Below are 20,844 nucleotides of genomic sequence, written 5' to 3' on the forward strand. Positions count from 1 at the left end.
ACATCCACACACGCACTCATACACTACAGCCAATTTAATTCATTCATTCATTTTCCTTCGGCTTAGTCCCTTTATTTATCAGGGGTCGCCATAGCGGAATGAACTGCCAACTTCACGCGGAGCACGCAGAGTAAACCCAAGCAAGCATAGTAGAACATAGGGTAGAACATACCATACTGGCCCAGCTGGGACTCAAACCACAGTCCTTCTTTTTGTGAGGCGACAAAGCTAACCACTGAGCCACTGTGCAACCTCACTCAATAATATGATACAGATAAGGTAAATAAATCAGTAAAATTGATATTGCTTATTTATTTGCCTTATCAGATATTTTGTAAGTATAGATTGTAGTGCAATAGTGAAAAATTAAATTAATCAAATATCTTATTTTTCTTTTTATTTATCTCTATTTATTGTGATTGAAAAATAGTGTATATTATGACATTTATTATTTAGCTTCAAGAGCCAACAAGGTCACAATAATAAATAAAAAATAATCTAAATTTAAAAACCCCCAATTTCACCTAAGAAAAAAGGAAGAGTTCAGATGCAAACGCCATCTGAAATTGTCCTCTACAAATTGCGTTTTTCTCAGCCTCTTATATTTATGTTCAGTTATTTTACTTTAAAGGCAATGGAAATAACCTAGTCTTTGTCATAAGAGTAAAATTACTGAAACCACGCACAACAGCCTGAAAAAAAGGATGAAAATATTGGATGGCACTTGGATGGCATCTGAACTCCTCAAATACACTTAATATCCTAACTCCCTCTCATGTTTGAAGCGTTAAAAAAAAACAAACTGCATTATATTCCCTACTATCCCAGTTTACTATGCAGTAGTCAACATTTAAAGTGGATCGAAGCTTTTCAAAATTGTAAAATTGTCCCCGAAAAAACACAAAAATGGAGTTGTTCTGTAGTTTTAGGACAACTCTAATTAAATGTTTTGATCCAAATGTTGACTACTGTACACAAATACTTACAGTAATAGGCGAAACAAGTTGATTAGGGCAAGGGTCAGTAATTCTCTGTAGTTAATGTGGAGAGATAACACACTAGACAAACTGTAACAGGCAAGTCATGGATAAATGCACACAAAGATTCACTTACTAACACAGATATATCCTACCAGAGTCAACAAAGCTCAACCAACCACAAGTGAGCCCAAAGCTATAAAAGGAAGGGATAAAAGAGACATTACAGGCAGCCAAGAGTCAGCTGACCAAGAGGACGGTGGCTTCAATTTGACTGCAGGAACAAATCTGCTTCTTTCTGCACAGAAAACATACAAAACACCCCCCCCCCCCTCCCAAAAAAAAAAAAAAAAAAAACATGAAGGGATGTAACATCCCAGCAGGCACACAACATCAAAATATGTTAAGATTAGGTTAGATTTAGGTTGCAATGTCAGCTGACCAAAATTAAATGTCTAGCCAGCATCTAAGCACAATATTAATTTGATGTCCAATAATGACGTCAAATTATATTTAGTTGATTTTAGGTTGTTTTGGAAAGTGACCAAAATCCAACGTCAAGCCAACATCTTAAACCAACATCATATTGACGTCAAATACTGACATTTATTCATCAGGTATGGCAACCAAAATCCAATGTCTAATAGTGGTAACGTCCACACAACGTCAAGCTGTAATATAATTAGACAATATTTGGTTGATTTTAGGTTGGCATTGGACTAGAGCCCCTTTCACACATACAAACCTTTCCGGTGTGAACAGGCCCTTTTTGAAAATACCGGTAAATTAGTTCTGGCTATTTTCCGGAAAGAGAAGTTGTAACATTACCGGTAATTTGCCGGAATGCTGCGCTGTGTGATTGCAGAAGGAAGATTGCCGTAATAAGCGCGTCCACGTCTAGAACGTGCTGACGTGAGACACCTGCTTTAGCCAATCACAACAGTCAGACGCATTCACGTGCGCACGGTTCATGAGAATAAAAGCCTTTGTATATTTTTTCCAGACACCTTTAGCTGCTAGATGTTAGTCAGATAATGTTTCTATGTTCCTTCTTAATGCTGTGTAAATAATTATCGATAAAATGTTTATGATAATCCGTTGTTTGTTTACCTTCAAGCTTTGCGTGTGCCCGTGAGCGCCCATAGCACCAGCACACACACATATCAAAGTGTTTCCCTATGTTTTCATTAGAGTTGTACTCAATACTGATCCATCCGAAGAGTTTGTAATGTAGTCAAATGTTTACAAACACAAGCGCAGCCGTTTAGAGGTCATTTCTGGTTAATGATGTCAGAATATACCGGCATTTTGCGATGGATGTGTGAATGCTCTTTTCCGGAAAAATTCCGTAACGTCCTCGCCTGTGTGAACAGCGTTTTTTTTTATTTACCGGTAAAGTAGTTCCGGAAATTTTCCGGATATTTACCGGTATCACTGTGTGAAAGGAGCTATTGACAACTGCCTGATGTTGGGTTCTGACGTCAACTCAATTTTCATTTCAAAACAAAATGCAATGTCCCCACGATGTTGGGATACAATGTCAATCTGACGTCATGTTGATATCCTGTACCTGTTGCCATATAAAAAACACAATTTTAAAAACCTCCCGTAAACAACAACCAGGCAATGAAGACTACGTGGTATACATCCAGCTTGAAACTCAAAACATCTGAGGACTGTAATTTTCTCTGACACCTGTGCACCACAGCCACACACACACACACACAAAAAAAGCAACAAAGTTTCTCAGGGAGACACCAAGCATAAAGAAGGATCTCTGCTGAATATATGTTTGGTGCTCGAGCTTCATTCACAGCTGTTGTGATCTCCGACTTGTTTGGATTTTTTTTCTAATGCAGGTGAATGAATTGTTCCTGTCAGGTCATGCAAAAGAGCCTGAGTCTGGTTAACCTGCTCATACTGACCTCAATCCCTTCCTCGCTGGGCAGTTAAAGTGATAGAGAGTGTGTGGGTGTGATGTTGCATAAACATGATGTGTATGTACATACCTGTGTGTGTGCACGCATGTTTGTTTGTGTTCCTGCATAAGTGTTGCTGCATCGGCTTACAAACACCTCATAAGATTCTTTCACACCTTTATTTTCTCACTTTCTCCATATCTTTAAGGTCTTTCCCAGAGGCCTTTGCTCATTGTAAGGCATGTGGGTGGTTAGCCAGTCTCTTCGTCTTTTCTTTTGCCCTCGCGGAATGCTTTCTCTCAATGACTGCACTTTTTGCTCATTCGTATGTGTAAAAGAGATCCTTGCTGCACTATACCTGTCGCTGAAGAGAAATTAACCTATCTGCCTGAAAGCTGCTTTCAGCCTATTTTTCGAAAGAACTCCGCTGAGTTGGACTTTGAACGATGTGATAAAGGAAAAAGGCTTTATGTGAGCAAGTGTGTTTGCACAAGTGAACGTGACTACTCATTTTTCTCAGAGTGAATGCGCATGTGTAGAGAGAGCGAGAGAGAAAGAGATTAAATATCACTGTTTTCTGTCAGCAGCATTTTAAAGTGATAGTTCACTCATTTTCTTACTCATATCGTTTCAACTCTGTAAGACGGTCTTTGTTGTGAGGAATACACAAATTTAAATATGAATGATACAAACGTATGAAGTCCGGCTCCAGTGTTGTTGGGTTAGCAAAATTTTGTTTCTGTATTGATTCATTTGTTTCTTATTTATTCAACAGTACAGTTACTAAAATTACATTTGATTTTGTCAGTGAAAATTGCATTTTAAAACCTCTTTTAAACCTTTAACAGCATATTCAAATCATTTAGCTTCATGATTTTTAACATGAAGTTTGCAACACAGGCTCATTGTGAAAACGTACCCCCATATACATTTCTCGAGAGCGCAAATTATGTAGCCAGAGCTACGTATGGCTACATTTCGTCTTTAAAGGAAACTCTATGGGGTGGTATGATGTCGCCAATGCCTTTTGTTTCTTTTTGCGATACCTTACCTCCATGTGGACCCAGTAGCACGCCGTGTACGCTGGCAGACTTGATACGCAGTGAAGAAGTGACCACAATGACAGGGGTTGAGTATGGCGAAGAACGCAGGTAAAACAAAAACAAAAGGCAAGTAAATAACAGGCATAAGTAAATAAAAGGCCGAGTAAACAAGTAAATAACAGGGTGAGCACGTGGTAAGATCTAAAACTGTGGTAAAAATCAGGCTGTCGCAAGGGCTTTTCTTTTTCTGGATTGCTTTTGAAAACACTGTCTGTTGGGTTTAGAGTTGATCAGTTGATCATTCAGTCAGTCAGCCGACAGCGGCCTCTAGTGGATTTACGCAAGAACTGCAGGGGCGAATGTCACTCGTGAGAGAAATTTGAGATCTGATAAAGCTCACCCCTGGTGACCCCTGATGGATTTGAAAAAACAAAAACAGCAAAAAAAAAAAAAAAAAACTCCTTGCATGTATTTCGCAATCTCCAGTTGAGCTGTTCAATTATCAAAAACTTATCGCAATTGAAATTTGAAATGTGAGCCTGGGTTGGAATTTTAACAGGAGCTTTGCTAACTGAATTAACAGATTTTTAGATACTGTTTTCTGTTTATCTTAGGAAAACGCTTTTTTTAAAATTTGGATTAAATACATGGTTGGCATATTTATAGTTAAAATGGACTAAATACAATAAAGCCTGTTAAGAGAAATTAGGATCTTCACTCATGAGAACAGACTTATTTGATTTTTTTTTTTTACGTGCATTACTGGGAAAAAGACAAAGGAGAAATTTTCTCAGCTCAAAGCCTGAAAATTAGATAATGAACAATAACGTTTGTGTCTTTTCCCAGTAAAATATGTCAAATAAAATGAAATAAGAAGACTGTATAAATTGCTTATATCAAGCAGTCTAATAGAGTGACGCACTAAAAGAAGAGATAATGTAGCAGAATAGCGCAGTGCAAATGGCATTGTTGAACTAAAATGAACTTGAACCTTAAGATAAAAGACACCTTGAGTACTTAAATTACTTTAAGATACTTATTAGCTATTTATCAAATATAACGAAACTAATACAATTATTATATTATTAAATATAATATCAAAATTAAGACGTATAAAATTTTATTATCATAATAGTATATAAATAATTCTAAAACAGCACCTCACATGCTCAGTAGTTTTTACTCTTAGTATGCAGGTAGATTATGTATGGGAATTATTTCTCTAGCTTGCAGGCACAAGAAGGAATTGTGCTCAGAACAATGCAGACAGCTCTTGTTCTGGTGCACAAACCACACACACATACACACACTTCTAGGAAATCTCAGACCTCTGGTGTAATACCTGATATCAGCATTAGCTCCTTCTTTGTCCTATTACCACACCAGTTTTGGCTAGCTGTACTGACACTATGGAGAGCACTGGATGCTGGGATAGAAATCAGCTCAGGTAATTAGAAGTCTATGAGCCACCCCTGTGCGTTTGAGCTCCACTCTGCTTATTTAATTGGAGTGAAGGGAGGATATAGCCAAAATGATTCTCAAGACCTGCTTCCCTCTCTTCTATACTCCCTTCCACTTTCATATCATCTTTCAGTTTTTCAGAGAGGGAAAAAACTGGTTGGTACACTACAATGCCATGCACATTTTTCAAAGGGATCAACCCAACCCAGAGGAAGCTTGAAAAGAACTGGATAGTATGTCCAACGACTTCCTGTCATTTCCTGCTTTTTAGGCTCCCACAGTTGGCACGAGACACAAAAGGTTATTAAGGATTGAAAAGTAACGCGAGGTGCAGAAGGGGAAAACACACAAATCATTCCCCCTCCCTCCTGCTCACTCATTCCTGTGGATAAAGTTGCAGGGTTTTAGAGGCTTGTGAAGCATATCCAGCAGCACACCTGTCCCGCTTGTTTACTGCTAACCGACGGATTTCACACACCAGAAATCTCCCTGATGGTCAACCCAGCCGAGCGGGTCCATGAAAGTGTCCGGAAGAATCTTCCATGGACATTTGAGAAACATTGCATTTCTTTCATTGGCAGGGGAAAGTATTTGGTTCCGTTTCCTAGACAATGAAAATAATGCAATTCTTGTTCTCATTTAACATGCAGACCAGATATTATTAGTAAGCCATTAGAAGGTTGACTTCACTATGGCGCTTTCAAAACATGGCCTTCAGCATGTGTGAGACTATTTGCATGACAAAACAGTAGAGGAACACTTTATATTAACTACACACTATGAATCATTTATTAAGCATTAGCAAATAGTTTGTTCATTATTTGTTAAGCATTAAGTCTTCATTAAAAGATATAAGTAAGCAGTTTGTAAATACCGCTACAAATGCTGTATTCTTCATTTTAACACATGCATAATGTGCTTAATTATTGTATTTTCATACTTTGTTAATGATTCATTTTTTATTACCAAATTAAGAATTGCATTGTTTGCTTGAAGTTATTTAAGTTTAGCTGGTGGTTTTTTAGGATCGGTCAGAATGCGTAGATAGATGATTAATAAACTATTCAAATGAACATTTATACATATTATTATTCAGGCATTTATATGCACCTATGATAAAAATCATCTTTTTGAAGCTGTTTGTGCAGAACTGTATAGGTATAGTGTGTTCACTGTCATATTAGGGTGATATAAGAACAATAGTTTTTTTATTTCCTGAAGTTAAAATAGGATTCAAATCCCTCCCATTTTGAAGCCCACCGCGTGACGTAGGTGTGCAGTTACCCCGCCCACCGAATTGATTGACAGCTGCATATTAACATGTTTCCGTAGTAACGCGTATAATCATGTCAAGACATGTGCAAATCTGTTTAGCTCTCTGTGATCATTAATCATCATCAAATGTGATCAAGAATAAGTTTTACAAGTTTAAAACATTTTTAAAACAGTGCATGTTTGTAATGATTTAAAGCGATTTTACTCCACTGTATCACCACAGCCACATGTCAGTACAATTATAAAGAAGACGCTTCATTCCCCATTTGTGGATGTTAAATCAGGTTTATTTTTGTGCGTGCAACCTTGTAACGACATTGTGTGTGACTTATCGTTGCAGAAAGACTTGAATTAACTCCACATCAAATACATCAAATAACCGTTGGTAAAGTTCTTACAGTAGTATTTCTCACAAACGTTTAGTGACATCTGCTTCATTCATGTCTGTCACTGTGCTGTTTATCTAACGGAGCTGTTTATCTCAGAGGCGGAGATTGAGGCACATTCTGACAGGCACATGGGAACGGTGGACAGGGAGAACTAGTATTAAAGGCACAGACAACAAAAACAGCTACATTGTCTTTAGAGCAAAATTGCAAATTTTCTGAAATGTATAATAAACAATCTGATGGGTGTTTTGAGCTGAAACTTTAGACACATTCTGAGAGACACAAGATTTTATGCTTCATAAATAAAGTGTGTGTAACTATATTCAAGCCGAACAAAAAATACAGTATGCCATGTGTATTCTTATGTACCAGGGCTCTACTTTATATCGTTTCAGCATCGATATCGCAATGTGATCATTCGCAACAGTTACATCACATGTTTTGAAATGTTGAGTCTTGATTATAATTGATCATTTGCGTGTGTTTTTGAGGCCTGTGACTGTGTGAGGTTTATACAAGCATTTAGGCATAAGAAATTGTCATTGTTTTAATTTGAACTTTTTCTTAATTGCATTTATCTATGCTTTTAATTTGTTTATTAGATGCACTTCCCTAAAGAATCATCCCAATTAATCTCAAAAGATAAATTCTTTCCATATAGAGATATTCAAGTCATCTGGTGAAATCGTATTCATCTCACAATATATAATGTTAACAAAATAACAAAATATCGTAATGTTCGATTTTTCCAATATCGTGCAGCCCTAATACGTACTGCATTAGGTTTGTTTGTTAAGTTTGAATGTCTTTAAATGAATAATATAAATGACAGTGGCATTCCAACAGCATTCTAATTAGTGCTTTTGAGCGCTCAAGACATGTTTTATTTTACAAAGTGAGTCACATAATAACGTCAACTCGCACATTGCTTAAAACTATTTCTATGTTTTTGTAGACTATAAATTACAGACTACTAGGAAGTAGTGAAAAACAAACAAACTAAATTGACTTTAGGATTACAGAACTGGACGTTTCAGGGACTTATTTTAGCATTTTTGGAATTATTTGTATAACACTATAATCATATATAATGTGTGTGTGTGTGTGTGTGTGTGTGTGTGTGTATATATATATATATATATATATATATATATATATATATATATATATATAATGCATATATAATTTCTATGTATGTACACATATATACACACACACACACACACACACATATAGATGGCGAAGCAGTGGCGCAGTAAGTAGTGCTGTCGCCTCACAGCAAGAAGGTCACTGGGTTGCTGGTTCAAATCTTGGCTGTGAGGATTAAAGGATTTCAATTTCTTTTGGTATCACTTCATCCTTAAAGGACAAAATAGACACTTTTTGTGACAGTGTGCCATACCTTGTGATGTACAGAAAAAAATCAATGTTACAGACTTAATACGAACATGACCTTGTGCACACAGAGACAGGAATGCTCTGATTTAGTGTGGTAAATCCAGGTCGTCCCCATGCATGAGTGAGCCATGAGTGCTGGAATACTCAAATCAGAAAGAATGTTTTGAAAGAGACATTATCTGCCAGGGATTTGTCTCTTTATTCTTGTTCATTCTCTCTCTCTCTTCCTGACCCACACTCTAAATGGAGTTAGCACAGCGAACGGAGCGGAGGTCTGAAAGCTCAGTGTTTGTAATCTCAGTCACTCTCCGATAGGAATTTCCTACCATCAGCTGCCCCATTTCCAGGGGCCTTCGGTTTCTAAATGCGGAGACTGAGCTGAAGCCACCAGACGAGACTGATGGGATTTATTCAGATGATGTCTGCTTTATCTACCAATGAGTTTAAGAGCTCCTGCTTTGAGAAATGTAGGGGGACATCAGCATTTAAGTGAATCTACAAATACAGAACACATAGGCTGGGGGAAAAGAAGTTGGTTTAACATATATTTACATATTACATCATTTTAAAAAATCCCAGAAAACCTGAAATGGTATTTTCATCATATATATACTTGTTCACTTGTAAATACTTGTAAATACTTATATATAAACATAGTTGCATGGTTTTGAATGACCAAAGAACACATTTGAATGGGACTTTATTCATTTGTTAGTTACTACTTTTGGGTAAGATTACTTTAAAAAGTAATAGATTATAAATTACTGACTACTACTGGGAAATTGTAATCTGATTATATTACTAATTACTTAATGTAAAAAGTAATCAGATTACTAATTGCTTTACTTTGAAGTTACTTTTAAAACATAAAATATACATATAAAATACTAAATAAACTTAATTTAGAAGGTTTTCAACTGGTTGCGCCTGAAAAATGTGAGCGCACGCAAGCCACACACCTCCATCAGAAATAACGAACTTGTACATGCAAAAGACGCAATACTGTATATGAACGGTCCCATAAGCAGCTACGCTTCTTTTCGCATACAGAAAATACCTTCACTTCTGATTCTGCACAAAAATCTAATTTAGCCTGATTAAGCTGAGTTTTGCCAGTGTGTTTTCGAGTCCCAGTGTCCTCTTGGCGGTGAGTTGTCAAAAGTTTTTTAAAGACTGGACATAGACTGTAATATTTTTGTTTTTACACAATTAATGAAATCAAAGTAATGTCTGGATTTCCACTTAAAGAAGCAACCACTTTCTTTAGGTAATTTAAAAGCATGTGCTCATTAATTGATGTTGCAGCGAAAAATGTGATTTAAAAGAAGCATTATTTTCTTCTAAAAAGTATACTTGCTGTTTCAGAGCAATACATATAATGACTACTAGTCACTGTAGGTACGGGTTACAAAACGTTTTGAAGCTTCAACACATTTGCTTCGACTGTTTCAGTGTTACATTAAGCTTCGCTTTGCCCACACCTATTAGCAGCTTAGTCAGGCAGGCAGTGCCCAAACAGGAGCAAACGGCATCATGAGGGTACTACCATAGCGTATACGTGTTTACAGGCAGAGGTCGGTGCAGGCTGCAAACATGATAAAAAAAGAAGTAAGGCAAGGCTCTAAAGGCACAGTGAGACTAGACAGCAAAAACGCTTCAGAATGTTACAGGTAAACATACAACAAGACTCAGCAATGTGTTTGTGAGAGAGGTCAATATATAGTCAATGTAATCTGTTTATAATTCGTAAGTAACGTAAGTTACACAATTACTTTGACTTTAGTAACAGTAATCAAATTACACACATCAAATGTAATTTGTTACATTACTGCAATGCCCAAAAATGTAATTGAATTATAGTAACGCGTTAATGTGGAACGTATTACATCCAACTCTATAACAAAAATAGTAGAAGATAAGTTGAAATGTTTCAGTATTTGCATGCTTTTCTCTTAACCGAGCACATATTTGTGCGTGAGTGTGGAAGAGTGTCTCTTTGATAGGCTCTGTTGAGTGTTCAGCAGGAGGTTAATGGTGTAAGGCTAATGCAAGACGTTTTCTGACACACACAAACCAAGCAAAGACTTCCCCCTCAACCTCAACTGTTGCCCTTATATCTCTCTTTCTCAGTGCTGCAATGGCTGCCACACACACACACAGTATGTTTTGGAATGGGAAGAAGGGTTAGGGAGGGAGTGTTTGGGAACATTGCCCATGTCTGCCCACTTTGTGTATGCGCTCATTTATCTGTGTAGCCGTGGCATAGACTGTTTTGTGCTTGTTAGTGGGCCTCGAGAGCATTTTGCATGCACATTCATCTGTTTAAGAGCAGTGCATGTGTGTTTTTATAAGTGTGTGCGCTTTAACATGTGTTCGAGAGCCTTAATGAGGAATGTGGTGCCTTGGTCTCTTATACGAGGTGTTGCATTCTTGCCTGCTAAACGATACCTCTTCTAAAGTCCATCAATGGGCCTCGGCCTAAGCAAGGGAGAGTTCAAGAGAGCTAGAAAGAGAAAATAGCCCTTTTTTTTCCCCTCCCAAGCCGAAGTGTTTTAGAGAAAAGGCCAGAGTGTCATTTACCCAGGCATTTCGGTGGTCTTTTTTTCTGTTTTCTTTCTGATTTTTATCCATTTCTGTTCTCTAGAGGCAGTGTGGCAGTGCTATCATTATATGTGAGATTTCACTATGTGTTTACTGAAGGAGTTGAGCGGTTAGTGGAGAGGATTTTTAGCCGAGGGTCACATGCTTGTGCTCAGCGAAACAAACGCAGCTGTTAGTAGCTCAGACTACACAGACAGATCAAATAATGAAATCTCTCGGCAAAATTAATTTTCTTTCTTTGAAATAATGAGGGTGAACAACACCATCTGATAGCTCGTAGATTAATTTGAGCTAGTTTTCTGGTGTCCTCGGTAGGCTTTATAACTAGTTGTTTGGTCAACTATAACTATGTTCATTCAATTTTGGCTGATGTATTGTCAATGACCATAAAATGAAAATGAAACAGCTTCGAAATACACAAAAGTTTGTCTGTTTGTAAAATATTTTACTTGTGGTCAGTTGAAAGAATTTTTTTTTAAATACACAAAATGTTTGTTGTTTGTTTTTTAAGTTTGTTTGTGTGGTCAGTTGAATTGATTTAAAATACACAAAGGTTTGTTTGTTTTTGAATATTTTACATGTGGTCAGTTAAAATTTATTTAACCGATATACACAAAAGTTTGTTTGTTAAATTTGTTTCTTTTGTTGGTTGAATGGAATTGAAATACACAAAAGTTTATTTTGTTGGTTATATATTTATGCGTGATCAGTTTAAATTAATTTCATTGAAATACACAAACATGTTTATTTGTTAAAATTGTTTCAGGGACCAAACACAGTTTATTAACAGCTTAGACAGCCAATGGTCAAACAGGAGCAAATGGCATCATAGGAGTAATCCAATAGCATAGTTGTGGTCTAAGACAGAGGTCGGTGCAGGTGGAAAACAGGATAAACAAAGTAACAAGGCAAGGCTTTAAAGCAGGGGTGGGCAAACTCGGTCCCTGAGGGCCGGTGTCCTGCATAGTTTAGCTGCAACACTAATCAAACACACCTGAACATGCTAATCAGTGTCTTCAAGATCACTAGAAATCTATAAGCAGGTGTGTGTGATCAGAGTTGGAACTAAACTGTGCAGGACACCGGCCCTCCAGGACAGAGTTTACCCACCCCTGCTTTAAAGGCTAGAGATGGCTGACATGAAACTGATGTTTTAACACAGTGACGAGATCCCGAAGAGCAAGTGTTTCGAAACACTGCACTAAAGCGTGATCCGAAACACCCAGGTCACGTGACTAAAGCGATTCAAAGCATTGGTCATTTGAGAAGTGTTTCGACACCTGAGAAATTTACGCTTAACTGACAGGGTAGAAAAAATCTCATGTAGGCTAGTGGCTCATGCGTGTGCACAAAGTAAATGGCAAATGGCCCGAGTTCAAATCCTGACTTGTACAAATACTTTGAAATTATGGCTTGATGTATTTTAATAATATTTTTTATGACCAAAACAATACATATTTATTCAGTGTTCATTTTCAGAGGTCGGTGCAGGCTGCGAACAGGATAGAAATTGAAACAAGAAAAGAATCTAAAGGCAAAGTAAGACTAGACAAAGAAAACATTTCACAATGTTACAGGTAAACTTAAAACAGGACTCAGCAATGTGTGTGTGAGTGTGTGTGTGAGAGAGAGGTGAATATATAGTCCATGTAATCAGTCTATGGTTTGTTTCCAGCTGTGTGTGTGCAATCAGGAAAAGAACTGGAACTGGTGTGTTGTGTGTGTGAGGTGCTTAATGGAAATGGAAGTCCAGTTCCCTGACAGATTTGCAGTTCTCCAGTGATCTGCAGCTGCTAGATCACTGGTGATAATTAGTTTGTTTAATATTTATTTATTAATTATTTATTTGTTTGTTAGTTCGTTTGTTACATTTGTTTGTGTTCTCAGTTGAATTGAATTGAAGTACACAAAAGTTTGTGTGTTTGTTCGTTTAATTTGTTTGTGTGGTCATTCAGTCATTTGTCAAGTTGTTTTGTTTGATTCTTTTGTATTTTCTTGCTCGCTTTCTCTACACGTTAACTCTTGCATCTTTCAGCTTGAATGTTCTTGTTTTTCTTTTTCCAAAAATGGCTGAACTGTAATTTTCTTTGGCTATGCTTAGTTTGCCATGCAGGAGACCACTGCTTTTTTGGCTGGGGAAGAAATGGACTGTGGGTACAAACATGGGCGTCTTTTTAGCAGCGTGTTCTTAAGGTCCATCCAGCAGCAGTGCGCATATATGCTCATGTGGAATGATATCTGGTGCAAAGTTGTTCATTTCAGCTGAAAAATGTGGTTTAGTTTAATGTGCATCCATATGGAGCATATTCAGTTGAAGTCAGAATTATTAGCCCCCCTTAGATTTTTTTCTCTTTTAAATATTTCCCAAATGATGTTTAACAGAGCATGGACATTTATTATTAATAATGATAATATTTTTTCCTCTGGTGAAAGTCTTTTTGTTTTATTTCAGCTAGAATAAAAGCAGTTTTAATATAAAAAAACACTTTAGGGTCAAAATGATTAGCCCCTTTAAGCTATTTCTTTTTTACATAGTCTTATACAATAACTTGCTAAATAACCCTAACCTGCCTAGTTAACTTATTCACCTAGCTAAGCCTTTAACTTTAAGCTATATAGAAGTGTCTTGAAAAATATCTAGTCAAATATTATTTACTATCATTATGGCAAAGATAAGTTATTAGAAATGAGTCATTAAAACTATTATGTTTAGAAATGTGTTGAAAAAATATTCTCTTTGTTAAACAGAATTTGGTCAAAAAATAAACAAGGGGGCCAAAAATTCTGGGGGGCTAATAATTCTGACTTCAATTGAATATGTAGATTCATGACATAGTCTTTATTAGAAAAAAGTCATATTTGCATAATTTTCATATTTTTACAGTTAATAATGCTGCATAATTGTTAAATTGGTAAAATCAATTAAATATACTTTATAAACTGATTAATGAAAGAAAAAAATTTCCTTTGTTTGATGAGTTTCAGAGGCAGCATTTATAGTTTGGACATGTAAACTTTGGCTAAATTAAAATTTTATAATATATTGTTTACAAATAACTTTACATTAACTTTAATGAATATTTTAGAACATTAAAAGTAATCAGAATGAGTGTCATTATGGATAAAAACAGACATTTTATTCAAGGGATTATGCGACATAAGGACTGATGAAAATTATACTACACTTGTTTTGTATAAAGTAAAATGACTAACTGTCTTTATAGATTTTATTAACACTGAAAAAATTGCTTTTAAACAAGAAACTATGCTAATAAAACTATGCTGAACACTGTGTCCTTTTATTATTAGGTCTTTGAAGAGAACATTCCCTTATTGTTATTTTTTACCAAACATAGGATTGTCGACAGAAAGTTCAAATCCCATCTAGTCAGCACTTTTTAATAAATTGTTCTGTAATGTTTACAAATGAGGTCAGTAAGCAGAGAGTAACAGTTTGTAACAGTTTGAACACATTCAACCACATCTACACACAAGTGAAGTGGTCAAAATTGGAAAAGTTCAAAGGAACAATCAATTTTAACACTCTTTTTTTTTAATGAAATTCTAATGTTCAATTTTAATCAATTCATTATGCTAAGCTAAGCTAAAAGAAATCTGCTGAGAATGGATTTAAAATGGTTCAAGTCAACTGTTTAAGTTGTACAATGAGCCTTTTTCAAAAAAAAAAAAAAAAAAAGCTGGAGTGTTCCTTTAAACTGTTTTAGACCTGTTCACACCTGTTTTTGCATCATCTGTTTGTGATCATATTGACACAAAAAACACAGCCTTAGATTAGCTCGAAAATGCTATTACTTTTAAAATGCCTAAGAGTGTAAAAATATATTGGATGTACAATAAATTCCTTCCTATTTAATGTCCTTTTTCATTCCAGTTAGGTTCTTGGTCTATAAACATAGCGTTGCCTTTAATATACCGTTTTACCGTGCAGAGATTTTCATGACTGCCCACATTCAGTTTATTTTCATTTTCCGTGTACGACTGCGAGAGAAAAGGAGAAGGAGACGGTTAGCAGCCTAACACAGTTTTGAGCAGGAGCAGGAGGCGTGTTGCGGCCAGGCTATTTTCTGCTGCCTGCATGTGCGCTATTGATGCCTTCTGGTTTCGGAAATCCTTTTTCTGCACTAATCAGACGTGGTGCGGTCGGCAGGCGTCTCTCGTGTGGCCGGGCCTGGCAACGTCCGGCGTGCTCTCTGCCCCATCTAATGTACAATTATCCTGACGGAGAAACACAAGTCTGCTTATTATCTGCAATCGAAACGCTCTTTACAGAAGCGCTTGCTCATTTGCATTGTTGTTCGATCTCTGTCTGCCTGTTTATACACTCCTCTCTGGGTTCGGCACTTGAATTCACTTCCAACTGGATTTCCGTTCAGCTCAAATGGTGTTTTGCTGTAATATAAAGAAAAGCCCTTGAGAGAAATCTTCAAAAACCCACCGCAGAAAAAAACACACAACTACTAAAAGATTCACACGTAGAGTAAACCCAGTGATGGTTGCATTGACATTTCACTCATCCTTTCAGAGCTTGAAGCTCTTTATAATGAGTGTTGTGTGTTTGGTGGAAGGTAGTGTGTGAGTGTGTGTTTAATGCGAGCCTGTTTGTTCAGCTTTAAAACAGTCCTGACAATTCCCCTTTTCTGCAGTTCTGTGCAGCTGAATCTCTGGTATTTAACGTATGTGTGTGTGTGTATGGGGGTTATTCTACCATATTGCAACCAGACGTTAAATAAATCTGACAAAAACCTCCCTTTCAGAATGTCTGTGCATTCTCACTGATAAGTTTTATTTTAATTAACAGCTTGCACTAAATTAATTTGGTTTTATATGGACGGTTTTACAAGGTTGTTAAAATGTGCTCATGTGTTTGCAGGTCTGGTCACCACTACGTCTCGGAAGCTGGACAGAGAACAACAGGATGAGCACATTCTGGAGGTAAAAACACCTGGATTCCCCTTACAGTACTCTTGTTTTACAGCAGTCACTCACTCTAGAAATGTATATTTAAAAGCTCCACCTGTAGGTATTCTTCTAAACGAATATACTGGGTTAAAGTTAAGTTATTCTGTGCCGAGTATGAGATGTTGTATTTGTTATTACAGGGATATATATAAAAAGCATACATAGAAATGCATTAGCAGTTGAAGTCTCAAATAATATTCATGTTTAATTTAATTAAATTTATCTTTGGTTCTAGAGCACTTTTACGATGTAAATTGTATAAAGCAGCTTAATATAGAAGTTCTAGGCAGTTAAAACTGTGTCAGTCCAGTTTTCAGAGTTGAAGTTCAGTGTAGTGTGGTTTAAGTTTCACTGCTGGAAGTTTAAACACTGAAGAGCAAATTTATCGATGCACAGCTTCACAAGTCTGAATCCAAGAAAGCCAGTGATGTGGAACAAACTTAGAGAGGGGTCTGGATGCACTGCAATCTGAGCTGCATTCAATGCTTTTTAGTGGGCTCACCTAACCCCACCCCTAACCCTACCCGTCCCAGTGATGTCACTCACTCCATTGAGTGCATTGTGTCTGACATGGCATCGCTGAGTGATGCAAATTCAGCTTGCATCATAAAGGCTGCATCCAGATACTATTGCAAACTTCACCAATTGACAAAAGTGATGGAAAAAACCTTGGGAGAAACCAGGCTCAGTTGGGCACGACCATTTCTCATCTGACCTTACTTCTATGATGGCAAAACTGAATATTATTAACTTAACTATTAAGTTAACAAGTTAACTTAACTATTACTCCAGAATCTGTCCTAGAAACCTGGTGTCCTGGTGACCCCCACTCATCTCATAGAATGAGTTATTTCATACACTCAATCTGAAGGTGTTAAAAGAAAAGACATGTCATTAAAGGGCCATGAAACCCCCTCGTTTCAGCAGGGTGTTTTCACACCTCTACTTTGGAAAAAGTCAGAAAAGTGGGCGTGTCCAGCTCTGTTTAGGGGGTAGTGTCGGAGGAACTAAAGTGGGATGGTGTGGGAGTGTCTATTTGTGCACGCGCGAGTTTCAGAGTCAAAATACACACCCACACAGACAGGAGAAAGGGATGGTGTTTAACCTACAGGGACATCTGTAGTCGAATTATTTGCAAAATTATTAAATGTTGGACTTTAACTGCAGTTTGGCTCTTTCATTCAGGGAATTCATTCATGTCTCTCGCGACAAACGAGATATTTGATTCGAGGAACTGCTGCAAGCGTGTATTTTTCATGCAATGTTTGATACCGCACGGCAAATGAGAGAAAAAAAACTCTGCATTTCCCGGAAACTTACATGCACACGGCAGGTAGCGTCAGAAAGCCGCGTGTGTTATTCCAGTCACAAAATGCGGTGCTAACATTTATGCATTCAGTGCAATAGTTAACTTAATTCGATACGAACAAACTGAATAAACAAAGAGCACTGGTCGCTCACTTACCAAATCTGTAGAGACAGTACAATCACCAGCAACTAGAGCCGCGTCTTTATGAAGAGAATACTACAAGCAAATCCAGATTTCAGCGTTTGCAGATGAGAACAGCTCTCAGGTAAACAATGTTCCTCCTTAGACACGTAAGTTATTGTTGTCGAGCGTCGCTTACATTGTAAATCCACACGTGATCCAGATAAGCTCTCACAGAGAGAAAATGAAAACGAAACTTAACAGCAGCAAACTATAAAAGCAACACTTCACGCTTGTTTTGCCAACACAACGTGGCGTCTTTGTGGTGTAAACACGGTGACAATAATGAATATTAATGAAGTAGCACAATAGAGCGCGCTGATTGGTTTGACCCAAGCCTTACTCATGCATTAATGCATCACACTGTAAGACGTAATAAGACTCACTCAGGCACAGACGCCCAGTCTGCACGCTGGAATACACGCTATTATGTCATGACCGTGACGCAGCTTCAAAAATTCGTTTCAAACAGGAAGTACAAATTTGCTTGAAATAACGCAAAAACAACCAATTTACACTTTTTAGTGAAATATAGGTGTCCTAATAGTGTTTTTAGCAGTGTGGGACACATATATGACTGTCAACAGCTCAAAAAATGTGTTTTGGTGTTTCGTGACCCTTTAAGGCCCGATCCCAATTCTACCCCTTAGCCCTTCCTTTACCAATTTTTCTGAATTCTCTTTAGTTTAAAGGTGTATGGCTACAGGGAAGGGCTAGATAGCTCTTGAAATTAAAATTTTCTTGGACCAAACCCGAAACCAAGTGGTAAGAAAATTTCCCAGAATACACCAACCACAACGGCTGCTTAGCTGCACCCGGAAGTAAGGAGATCCACAAATTAGTATTTTTTGTTTTTTATTTATTAGTTTTTTTCAAAACATACTTTCACATCTGACTCTTGATGACACTCAAGTGTGGCTTGAAATGATCTTTTTTCAGTGTCTGGTATAATGCTTGTTGTTTTTGTGTGTTGAGATGAATGTGGCTATGATGTAACTGCACAGTACAGTTATAAGCTTATTGCCGCATTATATGGTTATGATTACATGATATCGTTGTCTTCAGGGATTTCCTGTAGATAAATGGCTAAAAAATAATGCAACTGGATTAACTACAGCAGTCGCCATTGTCAATGTCATATGAAGTAAGAGATTGTGATGACGTATGATGATGTGTTCAAGTGTTGTAGTGCTGTCTTTTTTCTTAGGAGTAAAATTTGAAGCCCCTCCCCTTCACACTGTTTCAAGGGCCAAAGGGAAGGGGAAAGGGGAAAAAAATTGGGATTGGGCCTTAATGTGGTACTTTCATGTGCTTTCAGATGTAGCAGCAACAAAGAGTAATAGTTCACTAGGAAGTGACACAAACAACTGTGAAATTGCAGAATTATTATCTTCGATTTCAGAGTCGATCCAGTTAAATTGTCTGTGATTATATATATTTTTTAGCTTATGACTGAACTATGGCTTTGTGTAGTAAACACTGCTACATCTGAAAGCAGGTGCTGGAGATTTACTACTGATAATACAACCGGCTTCACTGACAAAATGGTCATGAAAATTACCTTCTGTTAATCGTACAGCACAAATGTCTTTACTGTCACATTCAAAACTAAATCAAAATGACTAGTTTCTTGAATAAAAAATAAACTTTGAAAAGTTCTGTAGATGGATTATTATTTAGTTTCTTTTAGCAGTTTTTTCTTTAAAAAAAGTTTTATGGTTTTGTACATTAAACTGGATTTTGTGGAAAATGTATAAACAGATAAGTTTAAAACTTGTTTAGACCCAAGGCACAAACCTAAACTGTACACGCGAGCAGCCTGAATTCTTCCCCCTCCTTTCCTTCCAACATGTTTCTGAGGGGATTTAGATATCCGGTGTGTGTGGAGGGTAGGTGTGTGTGTATGCATGTGGGGTTTGCCTTTGTTCTCTCTCAGTGTACCGTCTCGGGATTAGGCAGGCCAGAACAGGAAGCGTCACCCTGCCCAGCCAAAGTTTATACTTGTGGATTTTAATTGAGCTGCAAGCATCTCTCTCCCTCTCTCTTTCCATCTCTTTCACAATAACACTTACCCGCCCGCTCCCTTTTTTCCCCAAAAACTAACCGCAGTTTGCTGATACTTCAAGTTGTGCACAGAAGACTTCACAGATTGATGCTCCTTTAATTATCATTATAAATTGTGCAATTCGTGGCCTGTGGCATGCCGTTTAATTTGGCAAATTTGCAGCAGCCATTCCCGGCTCTTCCATGCCTATTTCTTCGACTCTAATTGCATTTGTAAATGACAGGAGGGATGCGGACAGGAAATCAAATCAGGGAGGATGGTACACCCTGCAGCCTGCGCTCATCCAGTGCCTGTCCTCCCTTCTTCTCTCCACGCATCCGTGACGTGAAGAGCTTCACTTGACTTCAAAGCAAAGCCCGCTGACTGTTAGACAGTAGGCTTGTAATTAGCTAATGCCAATAATTCAGCTAAATATTAGTAGTGCCAAGATCCCCTCAAGGTTAAAGCTGTTCCTCTGGTTTTTAATTAACTAAGCTTTTTTTTGTTGTTTTAACCATCAAGATTGGAGTTTGGTGGTGCGTGTAGTTTCATTGGACTTGGATGGCACATCTTAACCATAAGGAATGCTTTTTCACCTGACATTGTCTTTTACCCTTTTAATTGCACTTTATAATGGAGTTGTGGAACTGCATAAATTGGTGGCAAGACCTGACTTGAAATCACATTTGAAGTCTCAATGGGTTTATCTAGTACGTAGACATATAAGCAGTAAAGGAGAAGCAAACCTTTTGAAGACATCTGAAAATTTGATGCACAGCGAAGAGACAAGTCAAGCACACTTTTGGCTTCAGCATAAGACATGCTTCAAAAAGTTGTGGTGTCAGTGAATAGTTTAGTCCTCCTCTTAAGTCCACCTAAGCTTGTTTACAGTTCAATTGAAGTAAAAAAAACATCAGTTTCCAGCATTTTTTAACAAAACCTGCACTTTTTCAGTGATGCCACTTTAAGTAAAAGTAAAATACAATATTAAAAAATAACAATAGGCTGGCAGACTGCATATATTGTCCATGGAGTCAGAGTTGAAAGGTACAATATATAATTTTTTAAAATTAAGAAATCCAAAAACAAACTAGAACAGTGTTATATATTTTGCTGACTTGTGTACATACATTATCCAAAATCTTCAGAACTATGTTCAAATCCAGAATAATAATTTTAACTAGTGACACAGACCTGTCATGCCTTCATTTCCAGTTTGGTTTTGTAGAAAACAGGGAAACACTAAAGATGCTTTAATATGATGTGTG

The 20,844-nt window shown here is 37.2% G+C and overlaps 1 protein-coding gene across 9 annotated transcripts in view; it reads left to right on the forward strand.

Moving 5' to 3' along the window:
• fat1a (FAT atypical cadherin 1a) overlaps positions 1-20,844 on the forward strand; it is a 147,479-nt gene that overhangs the window by 46,269 nt on the left and 80,366 nt on the right. For all 9 annotated transcript variants that reach the window (XR_015475632.1, XR_015475633.1, XM_087235396.1 and 6 more), the window contains 1 exon segment: positions 15,955-16,016. Coding sequence is in view for 7 of the 9 variants with exons in the window: in XM_087235396.1 (XP_087091522.1) it covers positions 15,955-16,016 (62 nt within the window). In the remaining 2 variants the exon portion in view is untranslated.

Source organism: Danio rerio, chromosome 1, assembly GCF_052040795.2.
Source record: "Danio rerio strain M-AB ecotype USA chromosome 1, GRCz13ab, whole genome shotgun sequence".
Lineage (NCBI taxonomy): Eukaryota > Metazoa > Chordata > Actinopteri > Cypriniformes > Danionidae > Danio > Danio rerio.